The sequence below is a fragment of the Magallana gigas genome, chromosome 3 (assembly GCF_963853765.1).
Source record: "Magallana gigas chromosome 3, xbMagGiga1.1, whole genome shotgun sequence".
Classification (NCBI taxonomy): domain Eukaryota; kingdom Metazoa; phylum Mollusca; class Bivalvia; order Ostreida; family Ostreidae; genus Magallana; species Magallana gigas.
Window position 1 is genome coordinate 42902021 of NC_088855.1, and position 16528 is coordinate 42918548.

Consider the following 16528-nt stretch of genomic DNA (forward strand, 5'->3'; position numbering starts at 1 on the left):
CTTCAAAATTGTCGAGTTTTCAAGAATGACTTATGGTAAATTGTTTCCTTCAACAAGTATTTTATTACAATGGTAACTAAATATATGGATCATATTATGTGAACAAATTTATTGCGTAACTTTTATAAAATAACAATTATTTTGAGAGTATTTCCAATAAGCATTTTATCGAAAAAGAAATGAACAGAAAAATCATATTTTGATGAAATATAACCACAAAATCGTGCATTGTTTTCAAATTTCAAATTAACACGAAGCCGAGAATCGGGTTAATGACAAATAAAACCACAAGTAACACATATTCTTATAAACTTATGAATGTTTTTATCTCCTTGCAAGGTTAAACAATCCAACAGCAGCATAAAGTGGTGATTTATAGGTTATTGTATTAATAGAGTCCTCATTACAGGGGTTCAGAAAACTGTGAATGAATTAAATAAAACACAAAACAGTGTTAATGTATGGAAATACATGTATTTTGAGGGCGATTTGATAGACAGCTCGAGGCATTTGACTGATGATTGGAAGATCTCTGGTTGTATATTTATATTATGTAACATTCTTTGGGGAAAAAATTAATTAAATGCTGAAAATACTTCTTGTATCATGGCATATTTTATGTGATCTTGCCCGAGAATTGGGCTTCTAGATATACCTGTAGGTTTAAGTGTTCTTGTATGACTTTGCATTGCTCTTATTTTTTGTGTGAAGATAAATTATCATGTCTTATAAATCATGTACAATGCTCATCCTTGTATAGCTGTCATTTTATCGTCATTAAATAAATGCTTGCTACAAAATATTGGCCCAGTTGCTTGTCCTTTTCCCAGTCACAGCACAGTAAATGACCACTTGAATTTAATTAGCACATGAAGAGTCAAAATCAGCAGGTCCTGGATTATTTTGAAACTTTACCGGTATATAAATTATATATCTATTTGTTATGAGAAGGAAATATTTTAAATGAATTAAGTGTTTAGTTACTCCAATGATCATAAATAAGCACTAGAATTTTCAATGACAATCCTATTAAAGTACAAGTGTTTCAATCAGTTTAAATAATAATTATTTGTTTTTTTCAATTATTAACTCAAATTTCATTACAAAAGAAGTGGTTATTATAGTTTTATCATTTAATGCAGGGCTTGGGAATTAAGGATGTCTTATTTTTACACACACGATTTTTTCTGTACAATTAAAAAAAAAATCTAAATTTTTTCAGGACTTCAAAGCATTACTCTTAACCATTAAAGAAAAAAAAATACAGTAGTTTTCATGATTATCAAGTGCACAAGCACTTCCTTTTGATGTGAGTTTCATAAGAAGTTGCAGTGACTGACCTAAATCCAGCTGATTTAAGAACACATAATAAGAGAGTATATTGATAATTGTTGATAAATGATCTCCTGGAAAGATTGCATGGTTTACTATATTAATATCCATTTCACACACTTCTGGATTTCTCCCTTTTGTCGTGACATGTACGTTTACATGAGATCCTAAGCTAAACAAGCAATAAAAACAACCCCAACACATGGTTATGTTTTAAATTAAGTTTATTCTTTAATATTAGAAAAAAAATTCTAAAATAGTCAATAACTAAAATGTAGTGATATAGCCTACATAGCATGCAACTATTATGGATATTTTGTTTAAAAAAAAAAAAGGTTTGTTACATTCTTTAGCATAGATTTGTTCTAATTTGCATTCTTGAGTTGATGATTTCATTGAACTGACAAAACAAAAGAAATCATTGGAATAAACATGATTTGACATGATTAACTATGATATAAACTAAAATATGAACGGGACAAACTTGGATAAAATTTTGTTGTAATAGGTTTGTAAAAATGCAGGGAGTATGAATACATCCGTACACTGAATATAGCACCAGGAATCAGTGACCAGTCGTACAGAAGTTAGGGTCATCACATACTGGGACGACACAGAAAGAGACAAAGACCGGAGAATTCAGTAATTAACTCAAATTGACTGCGGCTTATCGACCTCATCATTACTGTCAAACTCTTGTCACTGAAATTAGCATGTCGTTGGACATTATTTAATTTATAAATGCATGTATGATAATGAAACCGAGATTTTGTCTTCATGTCACTTGTCTCTTTCCACGTATTTCCGTATCGTAATAAACCCAGTATTTCTGTACACAAAAAAAAAAATAACAAAACTTGGGAGTCTAAGATACAGGTTAAAAAAAAATGAAACAAAAAAGCAACAAGAATGTACACTTGGAAGCCATTGTGAAAATGAGTGGCAATCTAGCAGAAAGCCAATTTCTACCATCTGGAGAAACACAAGAATAAAATGTTTCTATGACAACTGGACTTAAACCATTGATAATATAAGGCACATTTGTATGTAAAATTGGTAATAAAATAGAGTTGTTCCCCTTGAACCACAATATTCTTGGAAGACAAAAAAAGACAATTCCACCAAAAAATGAAAAAAAAAATTATCATTTGAATAACAAAGATGTCTAGATTGATTGCGACATGGAAGACACCAAAATTCTCATTAAATCGTAGAAATTTGCATAGTGATGAATTTGGACATTAATGTTGAAGACAATTCCAGAAACATCAAAGAAACCTTTGGTCGTCTTCGAGTCTCCGTAAACACTCAAACGTGACGTCAGCTGTGTATTTGGAACAATCATATATTATAATACCTGCATAAATAGTACTATTATCAATGATATATATATTTAGAAAAACACAAAAACACCCAGACATAATCACATGATTATTTCACAAAACTGCGCATATTTGCTGTATTGGAATGTAGTTTTAAAAAAAATTGGATGTACACAAAAAATAATCTGCTGTCTGCAGAAAACGAAATTTAATATATAGTGAATACAAATATCAAATTAAACAGTATGTACAAATATTTCATGAAAAAAATGGCAAACACTTTGATGCCGTGGTTTTCTCATACTTTTGGGATTTCCTAAGAGGCTGTATTAGGCCACAAACTTGAAAAACATAAACATTGCACTTTTGACATGAATTAATAATAAAGGCACACACATTTTTAACATAAAAGTCAAAAACACTTGGACCAGAGCATCGTATCATAAAAATACCAAGTGACACTATGTCACTAGTCTTAACACACGTTTTATCTGAACACAATCGTGAAAGACTGGGTCTTAATTTTGAACCTGTGGCAACGTAAATGTTACACAACTACCTCTAGCACAATATATATATATATAAAACTTCCTGATCGAGAAACACATCTCATGAAACACGTACTCACAAGTACTTGATGATAATAGACCACTTGATCCAAGTTGCTATACATCGATAATTGCATAATAAGTAAGTGATCATCATTTTTGTTGAATACAATAAATAAATTGGAAAAAAAGGATTTATACACCATCCTATTTGTTAAGAAAATCTAATAAACCCCTGATAAAAAAGCACTCCAATATGAGTATGATTAATTGCACAATTGTAAAGCACCTCTCAATATTAAGGCAAGTTAATCTTTCTTGATAAACACAATTTTCTATCAACGTACATTGTTAATACTTGGACCCAATTAGATGCTGTCTCTCATGCTTAAGCATGAGATCTTTATTGTCAAATTCACGTTCACAGTACGGACAAACGTAGACCTTGGTCCTGGATTTCGGGGCCTCGTTGGACGGTTCTCTCTCCACAGAGTCAGACTCAGACTTCTTTGTGTCCCTCCTGAAGGACTTGACCACTGGAACTTCGGGGGAGTGAGGTAGCTTGCCCCCCTGTTTGGCCAACATGGCCTGGACAGCCTCGGTGTCGAGCTTGGTGCTGGGGAAGTGAAGCTGCACATGCTCGAGCATGTTGCCTTCCTCCGAGTCGCTGAAGTCACAGTATGGACAACTGTGTTTGCTGTGTTTGTGATGCTGCTGGGAGTGCTCCTTCAGCTTCTCTGGTGAGGTGGCACTGTAAGGGCATCTGCTGCACTTCCAGTCTTGAGCCTTCTCTTCTTCACTTTCCACCTCGCTGCCATTGAGGCTGTCTCCAGCATTGAAGTATAACTGAGGCTCGACTTCAGGACTGGAAGCATTCATCTCATCTGTATTGCTCCTGTCCTGGCCTTGCATGTTGCTTATTTTATGCAGTTTCATGTGCTGGGCCAGAAGATTCCAGCGGTCAATGCTGTAGGAACACTGGTTACAGGTGTATCTGGCATCAATCTTGTGAAGATTCTTGTGGTAAGCAAAGCTGTTTTTGTTGTTACAAGAGAAAGGACATAGCTTGCAGCCATATATCTTCTTTCCAGCAAACTGGCGGTCAGACATTCTCTGTAATGCTCTCTCATCTACAGGGCTGGAGTTCTTTTTCTGCTTGTCGATGGATATGTCTTCAGGGGACATCAAACTTTTGACATCATTTTCCAGAGCAAAGTTTCGGTTTAGGAAGACAATGTCTTCAGGAGATGGGTTGAAGTTGGGCTCCTTGAGGTGAACTTTGCGATGCTGATACAGAAGGTTAAGTCGATCAGCACTCCAGTTGCAGTAGTCACAAATATACTTCTTATTCAAGCCATGCATATGGATGTGGCATTTAAAGCTCCTGAGAGCATTGCATTTGTAAGGGCACTGAGAGCAGGTGTACCGAATCTTTTCCTCACTTGCCATGGACCCAGACAAATTCATGGACATCTGCTGCTGAAGGGCTGAAGGATCCATCTCGGACAAGCTGTCATCTGAGTCTTGTATCTCCATCTCAACATCAGAGGTCTTCTTTTCCTCAAGACCTTCAAATTCAGCCTGCTCTAGAGCAGCCATTTCTTCTTCATCAAAGTCCTCTCCTCCTTCCATCATTGCATCCGTTTCCTCTGTATATTCATTGTTTTCATCAGAGAAGTCCTTGATATTGTCTTCGCTGTTTGTGGATGTGGTTGACTCAGGTGTCTGGATGCTGCTTAGTACTTTCAGACCGTCTTCATCATAAGGATCCAAGATGATGTCTTGGTAGTCAGCAGATTTAGCATCAGAAAGGTCACTGTTATCATGGAACTTCATGTGCTGCAGCCTCAAGAAGTTTCTAGTTGCACTGTAGTCACAGTACTGACATTTGAATTTGCTTTTAATGATGTGCTGTTTATGGTGCTTACTGATATTGTTCTTGCAGAAAGAGAAGTATGGACACCTAGCACATCTGTATCTCAGTCTCCCAGTGCTGTTTTTCAGATTATTCAGCACAGTCTTGAGGGTCTGTGGTGTGAGTTTATTTTCAATCTCCTTTATCTCCTTTTGGGAGCTGCTGGGCATTAAATCAATCTTGCTCAGAAATTGGTTCTGACTAGTTGGTCCAAGGTTAGCTGCCTTGATTTCCTCCTCCTCATTCTTACTCAGGTCTGGTTCATACGGCTCTCTGTGAACACCCAAGTGCTTCAGCAACAGGTTCTGCGAGTCAACACTGAATTCACAGTAGTTGCACTTGAACTCTCGGCTCAGGTTATGAAGAGTCAAGTGGTACTGAAGCATCTCCACTGTTCTGCATTTGTAAGGACATTTGGTGCAGGTTGGCAGAATCAAGTTGGAGGTTTTCTGACTGAGTTTGCTCCAGGTGAGGAAGTTGTTGTTCTCCTCCACTGAGTTGTGGGCTTCACTTACAAATGGAATCCTGCTTGGTGAGCGCTCAATGAAGATTGGGTTCTTTGGGTGGAGACATTCGTAATGGATTTCTAGCTGTCGCATATTGTCCACACCAATGTCGCATTTATCACAGGAAAGCCTTTTGTTGCTTCCGTGAAACTTGACATGATTAACAGTGTTACTGGGATTGCTGTTAACATACATGCATTTAGGACATTTGTAGCTCTTCCTTCCATTGATGGAGCAGACTTGAATAGGTATACCATACCAAGTGGTTTCTTCTTTAACTGTCAGAACTGGGTTTTGTCCTTTGGCAGCCATTGTATGGTAGACTCTGATTTCATTCATGGAGAAGTTGAAAGCTTCGTCGCTGATATCAGAGCAGTCAGTAGATGAGCCTGTAAAGGAACCATCCAGGCTGTTGTTCATGCTGTCAGAGTTCATGTCAGTTGATCTCATTTCATCGGAATAGCCTTTACCCCCAGAGCTAGATGTCAGGTTGATTTTTTCCTCAGGAGTTCCCCTCCAGAGATCTCCATGGGTGCCTTTCATGTGCTGATAGAGGAGGTTGAGACGATCAATGCTGTAGTCACAGAAACGACAGGTGTGTCTGCAGTTGCTGCCATGTCTCTCAATGTGTCGTAGGTAGGTGACTGCATTTGGAGCGGTGAAGGAACACTTGGTGCACTGGAATGATCTTCCTCTCTTGTTTGGACTAGTCGATTTCTTGGCCTTTGCAAGCAAAGCCTGAGCAACCAGAGTGGAGGACTGTGAAATTGGAATGCCTGACTTGTTATTGTTTGCATCTTGTGAAATTTTAGAGAAGGTGCTGGTGCTTGGACTGCTAGTTGAAGGAGAACTGTATACTGGATTTGGTGATGTGTTCTCTGAGAGTGAAAATGGAAGTTTGGGCTCAATAGGCCGGTATCTGGACTGATTCAATGCATTTTTCATCATGGGTGTCTGGAAGTGTTGCTCTAGCTGCATCTTGTGTTGCTCCAACTCTTGGTTTTGAAGCTCTTGTTTTTGTTGTAGACGTTTCTGGCGCTCTAAATATGGATCATTCATTCTTGTGGGCAGGGCCATGCTTGGTGACTCTCCCAATTCTTGAAGGCGTAGTTCCATTGGATGCCGTGTGCTTGCGTGATGATAAAGGGTGGTTAGGTTTGGGAACCTTGATGAACACCACTCACAAGGGAACTGCATTTGAGAAGCTGGACTATCTGGTTGTTCAAACATGCTAGCTTTCTTAGAATCGTTAGCAATGGAAGTAAAGCTGGAACTGGAGAGGTCTAATGCTCCACTTTCTTTTGCTTTGAAGCTTGACCCTGAGCTGTTCAGGTCATTAGGACTTTGGCGCGAGTCCTCATCCATCATGCTATAGTCATCCAGATCTTCATCATTCATGTTTCGTAGATACTCATCTTCTTCTGTGTCCATATTGTCAAAGTCGTTATTTTCTAAAATTTCAGCAAATTCACTGCATTCATTTGGATCAAATTCGGGATGAAGCCTCATGTGCTGTACAAGAAGCCCTTTGCTGAAAACGTTGTAGTCACAGTAGTAACATTTCAGGGCATCCTCCCCACGAGGTTGATGCATGGCTTCATGCATGGTTAGGCCAGAGCGCTTGAAGCAGGTGTAGGGGCATTTTGGACAACGGAACTGCTGAACAGGTTTCCTTCTGTGCTTCTGCAAGGTTCTGTTGGACACCTGTTCATTAGATTGTTCCATGGCTGAAATGTTGGATGTAGGTTTTCCAGTATGAGTCTTCTTATGCTGAAGTAGGGAAATCAAGTCAGCCCCCTGGAAGTCGCATTGTTTACAGTTGTATTTACCCGAAGAACCATCTTCTTTTTTTATGTCTCCATGGATTTTCATATGAATTTCAAATGAGTATTTCTTAAAGGTAGAATATACACATTTATTGCATTTGTACAGGGTTCGATCCTCCGAGTCTTGGTCATCTTGGTAGATGTCTCTCTGCGCTATCTGGTACTGGAATTTGTCTGATGGGCTTTGTTGAGAAGACTTGGAATGCAAAGACTGGTCATAATGCCCATAGGTTCGAATATGTTTCTTGAGGTCGCACTTCCATCGAGAGCTATAGCCACAGATGGTACAGCTGAAGGGTTTGTTTTCTGAGTGGAGAACTGCATGGCGCTTTAATTCAGCTGGACTTTGAGCAACAAATGGACACTCAAAGCAATGGTAAACCCCCTGGTTGATGATGCTTTTAAATATTGGTTGCTGGCTACTGGATAGACTCATAATTTTTTCATAGTCTTCATAATTAGCTTTGTTCATATCGGCCATTGACATGATTGCACTGTTGTTGCTTGCAAGAGCCTCGGCAACTGAGGAGATGGAAAAGCGACTTTCAGCATTCCTCTGAGAAGAGTTGGCCTGTGAAGTCAGGCCCGGCCTCTGGAATGACCCCTGTGGCATGACTGTCACATTGGGTGGAGCCGAGTGCTTCTTGATCTTATTGGTGTCAATGACGTCTCTAATGGTACCTCCTCCACAGCGCTTCAAATGTTTAACTACATCCCACTTCCACTTGCTCTTGTAGCTACATCTTGGGCAGTGATAAGGCTTCTCATCAGAGTGGTTCTTCATATGCTGGGTGATTTCAGATGGCCATCTAGCTCTGTACTCGCATATCTGACATTTGTATGGCAAAAGTATGTCAGAGTTTTTGTCTTTGTCATTTGTTCTAGACTTGGAGGAGACACTGCCTTGTTTCCCATTATCCATTCGCTTTTTGACTGCATTGATGACGGCCATCTGAGTCTGAGGATTGATGGCACAGGTACCAAACATTTCATTGGGATCGTTTCCTTTCTCATCCTCTGGAGGAATGAGGTTTTCCATGTCACGTAGAGCAGATGCACCAGACATTCTGAAGCTGTTTTGGGAGTCATTACTTGCCGATTCATTGGCTCTAGAATCATCTTGTTCATAGCCGAGAGACCCTGCTGTGATGTATTCCTGGGAGTCACTCTGCGATTGGTCCATCAGATTCGGCATGTCTGTGTCAGAGAGGCGTCTCTTTTTACGGAAAGGCTCTTCATAGGACATGCTGTCTAAACTTCTTTTATGGAATGTGTCTGTGTCTATAAGAGCTGCCGCCGTACTGGTCATTGGATACATGGGCCGGTCCCCATGGAAACCTGGCACAGGGGACAGAACTGGTGGGGATTTCATGCCAGAACTCTGTTCAGGTTTCATGTTCAAAGGAGCTGGGGACCCTTGCTCTCTGCGTTTGTATGGGTTGGTTAGGGAGTTATGGCTTTTTTCAAAGTGTTTGACTAAGTCCCACTTCCATTTGTAGGTGGATCCACAGACCATACAGACAAACGGTCGCTCTTCAGAGTGGGAGACTGCATGCTTCTGGAGTTCAGCCGGCCACTTTGCAACAAAGGAACACATGCTGCATTTCAGGTACTTGGGTTCACTGGGTCCCGAGGTAGAGGCTTCAGACACAGCAATAGAACCAATGGCATTGAGAGGCATTTTCAGGAGGTGATATGTTTGCTGCAATCCATGGGGGATCTTCTGGATAGCCTCCTTGTGCTCATGGATTTTTTCTGCGTGGTTTTCTCCAAAGTGTTTGTTCAAATCTTCTACATTATTGAAATGTTCTTGACATTCTGCACACTTGAAAGCCCGTTTGTTCAAATGTAAAGTCATATGAGAACTGTAGTCAACTAAAGTTTTAGCTACAAAGGAACATCTATTGCACTGAAGTATAGGACTTTCTTCCTTCTTGTTCCCACTGAGATCCAGACTGGAGGTTTGTTCAGACCAAGCTTGGTCATTGTTGAAGGAAGGAGACGATCTAGAGCCTTTCAGGTAAGGACTGTATTCATTTTCCTTTTTGACAGAAAAGTCTATAGGTTGTTCACGACTAGAATCCATCATCCTTGGAAAGAGTGCCTCAGATTTTCTTTTGCTTTGAGAGTGGTCATCTCCTGCTAGCGAGTCGGTAATGAATGGTCCAATGAAGCGGGGCATGACAACAGACGACATGTTGCTATTTTCAAGGAGTTCTGCTCCAGGTTGGTAGCGTTCCACCATACTGACCGGAGTTTCCGACCTTGATCTTTCTCCTCTCTGGGATGATGAGGGTGACATGCGGTCCATTCCCTTAGGAGTAGGGAATCTATAGGTATATTGCACATGATTCAGGCTATTGAGTTTGGCAAGTCCTGGTGGAGGAACACTGGAATCTGGAATGTCACCAAAATGTTTTTCTTTCCAATGTTTGTTCAGTGATTTTCTCCATTTGTAAACATTTCCACATTTGGAGCAAGCATATTTGATTCCAGTGTCATCCTGAACTTCGAAGTATTTCCCAGGGTCCACTTCCTGTCTGGTTTTGCGTTTTTTCTTTTCAACATGAGGTGTACCATCAGGCATGCTAACAATCTCTGGGGCTTCGCTCTGAGGTAGAGTTTCTTCTTCCTCCTCTTCCTCATCATCATCTTCATCATCATCGACAACATTGCGGACAAAATTTGGATTGTTTTCGTCCATTTTCATTGATTCATTAAAGCTTCCACTTCTGTCTTTGCTCTCATTCAAGCTACTTTCCAAGTCATAGCCACCTAGCAAACTGCTGTTTTCTTTGCCAGTGAAGTGAAGTTTTCGGTGGCGAGGTAACTTCTGTTTGTATTTTGTTGCATATTCACAAATGTCACACTCATAAATGATTATGTCTGGCTGGTGTTCATCTTTCTGATGATGAAGGAATGTTTTTGCACTTGTTGAGCTGAATTCACACTGGTTGCAGACGTAAGTGCGATTCTGAATATTTCCACTGCGTGTGGGTGTTTTACTGGACAGATGGTCATCTTCAGCGATGATCAGCTTCCCTTCTTCATCTTGTTCCTCATGCTCGCTGCCAAAGTTACTGGCATGCTCCATTTCTGCAGAGTCCATATTCTCTTTATCTATTTTCTCAAAGTCATCAAATGAGTTTCTTTTATTGTTGTCAACTAACTGATTTTCTTTGTTCATAGAGTCTACTGCCTCGTCTTCTGATGAAGAATTATTAACTTCACTGTTTACAAGTGTTAGTGTGTCTTCTGTGGGTTGGAATGTATTTGAGTCTGACTTTCTACCATTAACAAAGTTAAGCTTCTCGTCACTGTCATGAGATACACTTGATCGGGTCACAGTTTTTTTCACGAGTGAGCCCTGACTAGTACAATGGTTGCTGCTAGAACTTTTTCGCCTCTTACTTATGGAGTTAAGTATATCAGGATCTTTTTCCTGGGAATGTGCGTATTTTTGGTGGGTGAGAAAGTCCTTGGGGTCGGTACAGGTGAACTTGCACTGTTTACAGAATCGGTTCCTCCCACAAGCCTTTAGCTTTCTGTCATCAGTGGTGACCTTTTCGCCAGACTTACGGCCCTTGTCCAACATGATTCAAGAGGTCCTGTTGCGCTTGTGTAATCCTGAAAATAGACATGACAATTTTGAAGGACCATCTCCACTTATCGCTTTTGAAATCACTTTTGTACTTTCAAGTATTCATTAACCAGAGTAGAAAAACTGGTTGAATAATGATATCATTACCGTTTTTATTTTTTCTAAATCTCGTTCTATATCCTATAATAAAATTATCTAATTGCATCATCATGATTATTCACCAAAGTTTCAAGTGACCACATTATTGTTTACCCTACAATAAAATCTTATTATTCTATCTAAACAGATTTAAGTACAGTACAAGTACAGTATATTGTTTGATTAAAGCAACATTCATGTAATAGGAAAGTCATGTAATAATGCTCAGTACTTTCTCATTTTATTTAGAAATTGGTATTTTTATTGTTTTTAAAATTTAAATGCTGCAATTCTTTAATGTGGGCATTTTCAGGTAGGTTAGAATTCAACATACTAATATGGCATTATTTAAATTTAACTACTATCTCATGCATCTAAAAACTATTGGGAAATAAACTAGTTTTTATTTTCGTCTTTCTGGGCAATTCCAGGTAAGTTTAGTAATATCACTTAATTAAAGTGTTATTTATTAACAGGCAAATGTATTCAGAGATATGGATTAAGATTTGGCGGTTGACGACAGAGCGTCCCTGCTGTTTCCTATAGTTATCTGTTCATCTTTTTTTTTTGTAGCCAGTCCAACTTCCCCTACCTACATCCTGTCCCTCAGAAGACATTGTTCTTTGTTTCCAGATTACAAAAATTAACAGTTTACTAATTTGTCAACTTCCAACTGTAGAAAAACACGTACTTCTCAGAGAGGGAAAGCAATAAATCTTGTTTTTCTTTTCTCGTAATTGGAAATAAAAACAAAATAAAATAAAGAGCAAATGTTTTGTTTCAATCAATACCTCTGTTAATTAATGACAAATACAACTTGCAGGTGTGGTATATTGTAATTATCAGTCTACTAAAACTTGTGTCAACTTCTTTGAATTTTATACCTTCCTTACATATTTATACATATATTTGATAGCAATGGGGAAAAAAAGTGATTGCTTCCTGAACTATCCAAAAGAACTCCGTTTTTACAGTTGATATAACCTCAGAGATCACAGTAAATTTAATAAGTTAGTAGCATTGGATTCCATACAAACAAAACAACAGGTAAGTATTCCAAAAAGGAAGTTTTTGTCATAGAAACCCGATACCTACAGATAACTGCGTCGTAAATGGATAAAGGAAGAACCATCCAATCTTATCCCGTAGAAAAAAGTGAAAATGAAATAAAGACTTATTCTTCGGGGCTTTAGTCTTCTCGTTATGACATAATGGCATTTCTTTTTAAAATAAAAGATGAAAATAACTTTTAGAAAAAAGGAAAGTTAATAGATATATATGGTCTTAACATCTTTGAAGTACTTTTCAACATTCTAAAATGTGTCTTCCAGCTATGTGTAACAAGATATCATAAACATAGATTTCCTGGTAAAACGGAATACTCCCAGTATCAAGAAAGGGGAAAAAAATGGCTTTTCCATTTAAGATGTCAGATACATATTAATTTTACCTTTGTTTTTAATTTAAAAAATTCTTATATCTTCCCATGATAATTATTTTTTAAAAGTTCTCTTAAATTATTCTGCTCTTTTAACAATCCTGACAAGCTCTAAAATCTTTAAAAAATAACATAAAAACCACACACACAAAAAAAAAACACAAAAAAAACACCTACCATTTTGTTAAAAGCAATTATTCCCCCAAAGTAAGAAAAGAACAGTCCATCATTTGCACATGAATGCTTTCAATAAACTCAGTGTGGTAAAAAGGATGTGAATTGTTTTCAAGGTAGGCGAATGTCCTTCCAATCCAGTGACCCAACCAAATCCAACTGATCCTGCAGGGCCCTGTCACAGACGCCCGCAAACTGCCGTGTAACACTTGAGAGGGGTTGGATTATGTACGATGCTGAATCAACAACCTGTTGTCTGTGACACTGCAGTCGGCCAACACTATACTATACGACGACAAGAGGAGGACGACTCACCGTTCCAAGTATCGGAACAGTCAACTCACACACCGCTATTAAACAGCACATCAGAGACTTATTATCTCCCAACGGTTTGATACTTTCATAGTATCATCGTATACAAAGTACATGTTTGCACTGGTGCCTGATTTTATCTACTTGAGATCTGAATTTCATCCCACAGTCTCTCTAATCTCTTTATAATGAAGTTCAAGGTATCAATATTTTATCAATCATTTCCACCTGTAGCAGGTATATAAAGGTACAGAAAACTGTCGTTATTATCAAATCTTAAATCCAACAGGTCCTAACAGTCCATTCCAAAAATACTGCCAAGTAATCTGAATAAAACCATGCATGTCACAAGAGTTCTAATTTGAAGGATTGAAACTATTTTTCAAGATGGCAGAATCAAGGATGTTCAAAAATCTGCCAAGAGGATTTAAGGACTTGAAGAGAACCTCCTAAAAACCACTTGAATTCCACCTCTTTTTGAAAAATTCAAGTCGCAAACAATCAGATTTACAAGATATTCATTCACAATCTGAAACTGAATTGAAACAAGAAAAAAAAAAATCTCCAATTTCCTCTTTATTAACTCGGACAATTGCAAAATTTGCCATTAAGTACATGATTTCAAGCGCATCATAATCTTCATAAAAACAAGAAAAAAAAATGTATCCCAAATTTTCATCCTTGTCAACTTAGACAATTGCAAAATTTGCCATTACGAATTTCATGTACAAATTTCAAGAGGATAATCTTACCATTGAGTGACATATCCTTATTTTGTCCAGTGTTATGCAAAAGTTCCTTTCACTGACTAACTAAAACTCTGCTGTTTAGCAGGAAGGATTAGAAGTCTGGTATACAAGGACCCGTTATCTGAAAGCCTACAGATCTAAAGAAAGCACATGCTTAGTACTTGTACTAAGTATGGAAGAAGAATTTACATTCTTCTATAACTGGTTGCAAAGGTTTCCTGTTAAGAGCATCAACTTTCATTGGATAGAAACTGCACCCATGGAAACATAAGTGTTTCCTTCTCGTCAACACCAAAAAATGTTCAGGACTAGCGGATCAGACTTGACAAAAATTTCATACTGTAAATTTCAAGATACTTCTTTTTGGCATGTGTGATAAACACATTGTGAAATTTGAGAAGGTACTTGATTCAAAGAATTTATCTCTCTCTCCCTCTCTTTTTTATGCTAGTAGAAAAATTATCCTGGGGTAACAAACTCCTTTTATAACATTATATATGCAGAAAGACTTTGAGCAGTTGAAGTATTTCAGTTCCAAATTATAACACAATGAAGTCTTGTGACAAAAAAGAGTTGGATAAGTTGCTAAATATAAAGGGGGGAAAGAGTCAGAAGTATTATGTATAGTGGTTGTAACATTTGTACCACAAAGAGATTAGATTCAGCTCAATGACATCTGAAAGCACGAGAGGGGGAATCCATTATATCAGTTAGATCCTGGACAATCAGCAATAGTCAATTCGTCATGACCAACTTACGACTCCAATGTACAATCATGTGACGCAATTAAGCAAGATCACTTATATTTCTTAATGCAGTATTACAATCAAGCAGGATCTAGAATCTGCCTGATCTATATGTTACAGTTAGTGATTAGAACTTCCAAAAAGAGCATAAAATCAAGGATGGCCATTAATGTTTATGTAGAAATCTGCAATTTCTATCAATTTAGCTTCCTGAACAAAATTTTACTTCTAAAGAATATTCTTCCGGACTTGAAATGTCATGTATTAAATTTTCAGATAAAGTAGCATTTTCACAATATTTCATGTGGATACAAATTCAGTTGTACTGCTACTAAATCTGGCTACATAGGTGCGTCATATCATATATCCCTTTTTTGTCAGGCACTGAGGCATTCATGTTGAACTGAAGGTTTAGAAATCTAAGACAGGTACTTCTCAAAAAGGTACTATTACACAGTGATGCCAAATGCATACATGAAATCTTGAACTTTTAACTCTAAAATCCTACTAAAGTGAAAATGCCACCACCTGAAATTATTAATCATAAAAACATTCTATATAAAGATGTAGAAATATTTTGAAATTCCAAAAACTTAAAATTAAAATCTAAAAATTAAATACTGACCATAATTAGAAATAATTAATGAAAATGTCCAGGATGTGTATTGATAACTTCCGAAAACAAGAACAGTGTTGTACGTTGATGACAAGTGAAGCTGAAACAGTCCCGTCTTTCTCTGACTGTCAACACACACAAACTGACTCCAGTGTCATTCTACTCAGGTGAGGCCCCAGAAATTGATTAGTTTAGTTCCTGTGTCATCACAAACAGCCAAAGCATTCACCCTCCAAACTAATGCCAAATTACATGATGTGCCTTGGAGCTAATTCTTAGAAGACTCAGGTGAAAGTTTCTCTGTGACCATCAAAGACTAATTGGTGCCTAACCTATTGGATTGATTGTACTGCCCTGGGCCATGGTTTCTGAGTGGATCAGTTAATGTTCTGATGCCGAAAAGTTGTATGTAACAGTCTCTCATGGTAGAAATACCTGAGCGACAGAATATCCTGCATATCATTTACTCATCTTTAGGTAAACAAATACAGAGGTACTTTGCCTTTTTGGGAGGACTTCCCACCAGACACATAGCTGTGGTCAACGAAAACATAAAAAAGGGAAGTCACTCTGGAAAACTTATCATTACACCTGAGAGACTTTTAAAACCTGCCATCAAAAATTGGTCCGTGTTCTATTGTTGACAATTTATTTCCATTTGGATGAAGGCCTGATACCAGCTTCACCTGGGTATTTAATTCGCACTAAATTGAAGAAACTTTAACACACAGATATGCTGCAATCAAAGAAATGGCTTCAATCAACAAAAAGAAGCAACATCAAAAATCCCTTAGAGATCTTTGAAGTTAGAATACAAATGCCACCCCTTGAACTTAAGAGAGGTGTAAGCAGACCCACCTCCACATCGGAGGAATTAATCATCTGCACCAGAGAAAGACCGTGTGGTCACCTGACAGTTGAAAAAGCACACGATTCCACAGCTGACAACAGATTTCTCCCCAAGGGCCAGCTTTTATCATGTTGGTCTCAAGTTTGGTCGACTCCTATGCTTTTGGCAGTTGACATTTTTTACCTATGTTTGATGTGTACACAGAGATGCAGTATTTTCCGTGCCAGCTCGCGCTCTGACAAGACAAGTCCATCACCCCCATCAGGATTCCACCAAGCACCATTTATAACCTCCCTCCACCATTGTCAACTTTTGACATTGTTTAGGAATTATAAAAAAGACTAGGGTTACTCTTAAAGTCATATGCCAACTTCTGTCTTGAAGAAATTTATCATCTCGTGTTACCATAAATCCCCATGAATTGGCGTAAACAGAGGAACAAACAAAACCTAATT

At 38.1% G+C, this 16528-nt stretch overlaps 1 protein-coding gene across 8 annotated transcripts in view; it reads right to left on the bottom strand.

Moving 5' to 3' along the window:
* Positions 1-1538: 1538 nt before the first annotated feature.
* LOC105336026 (zinc finger protein 142) overlaps positions 1539-16528 on the bottom strand; it is a 42479-nt gene continuing 27489 nt past the window's right edge. For 5 of the 8 annotated variants that reach the window (XM_011440192.4, XM_011440193.4, XM_066079921.1 and 2 more), the window contains one exon: positions 1539-11076. In XM_011440192.4, coding sequence (XP_011438494.3) covers positions 3554-11044 — 7491 coding nt within the window. In that variant the 5' untranslated portion in view covers positions 11045-11076 and the 3' untranslated portion in view covers positions 1539-3553. Of the gene's footprint in view, positions 11077-12803; positions 13180-13864; positions 14077-15232; positions 16506-16528 lie in introns of those variants that run through there. The other 3 variants (XM_011440191.4, XM_011440190.4, XM_011440187.4) reach the window with 3 other exon arrangements.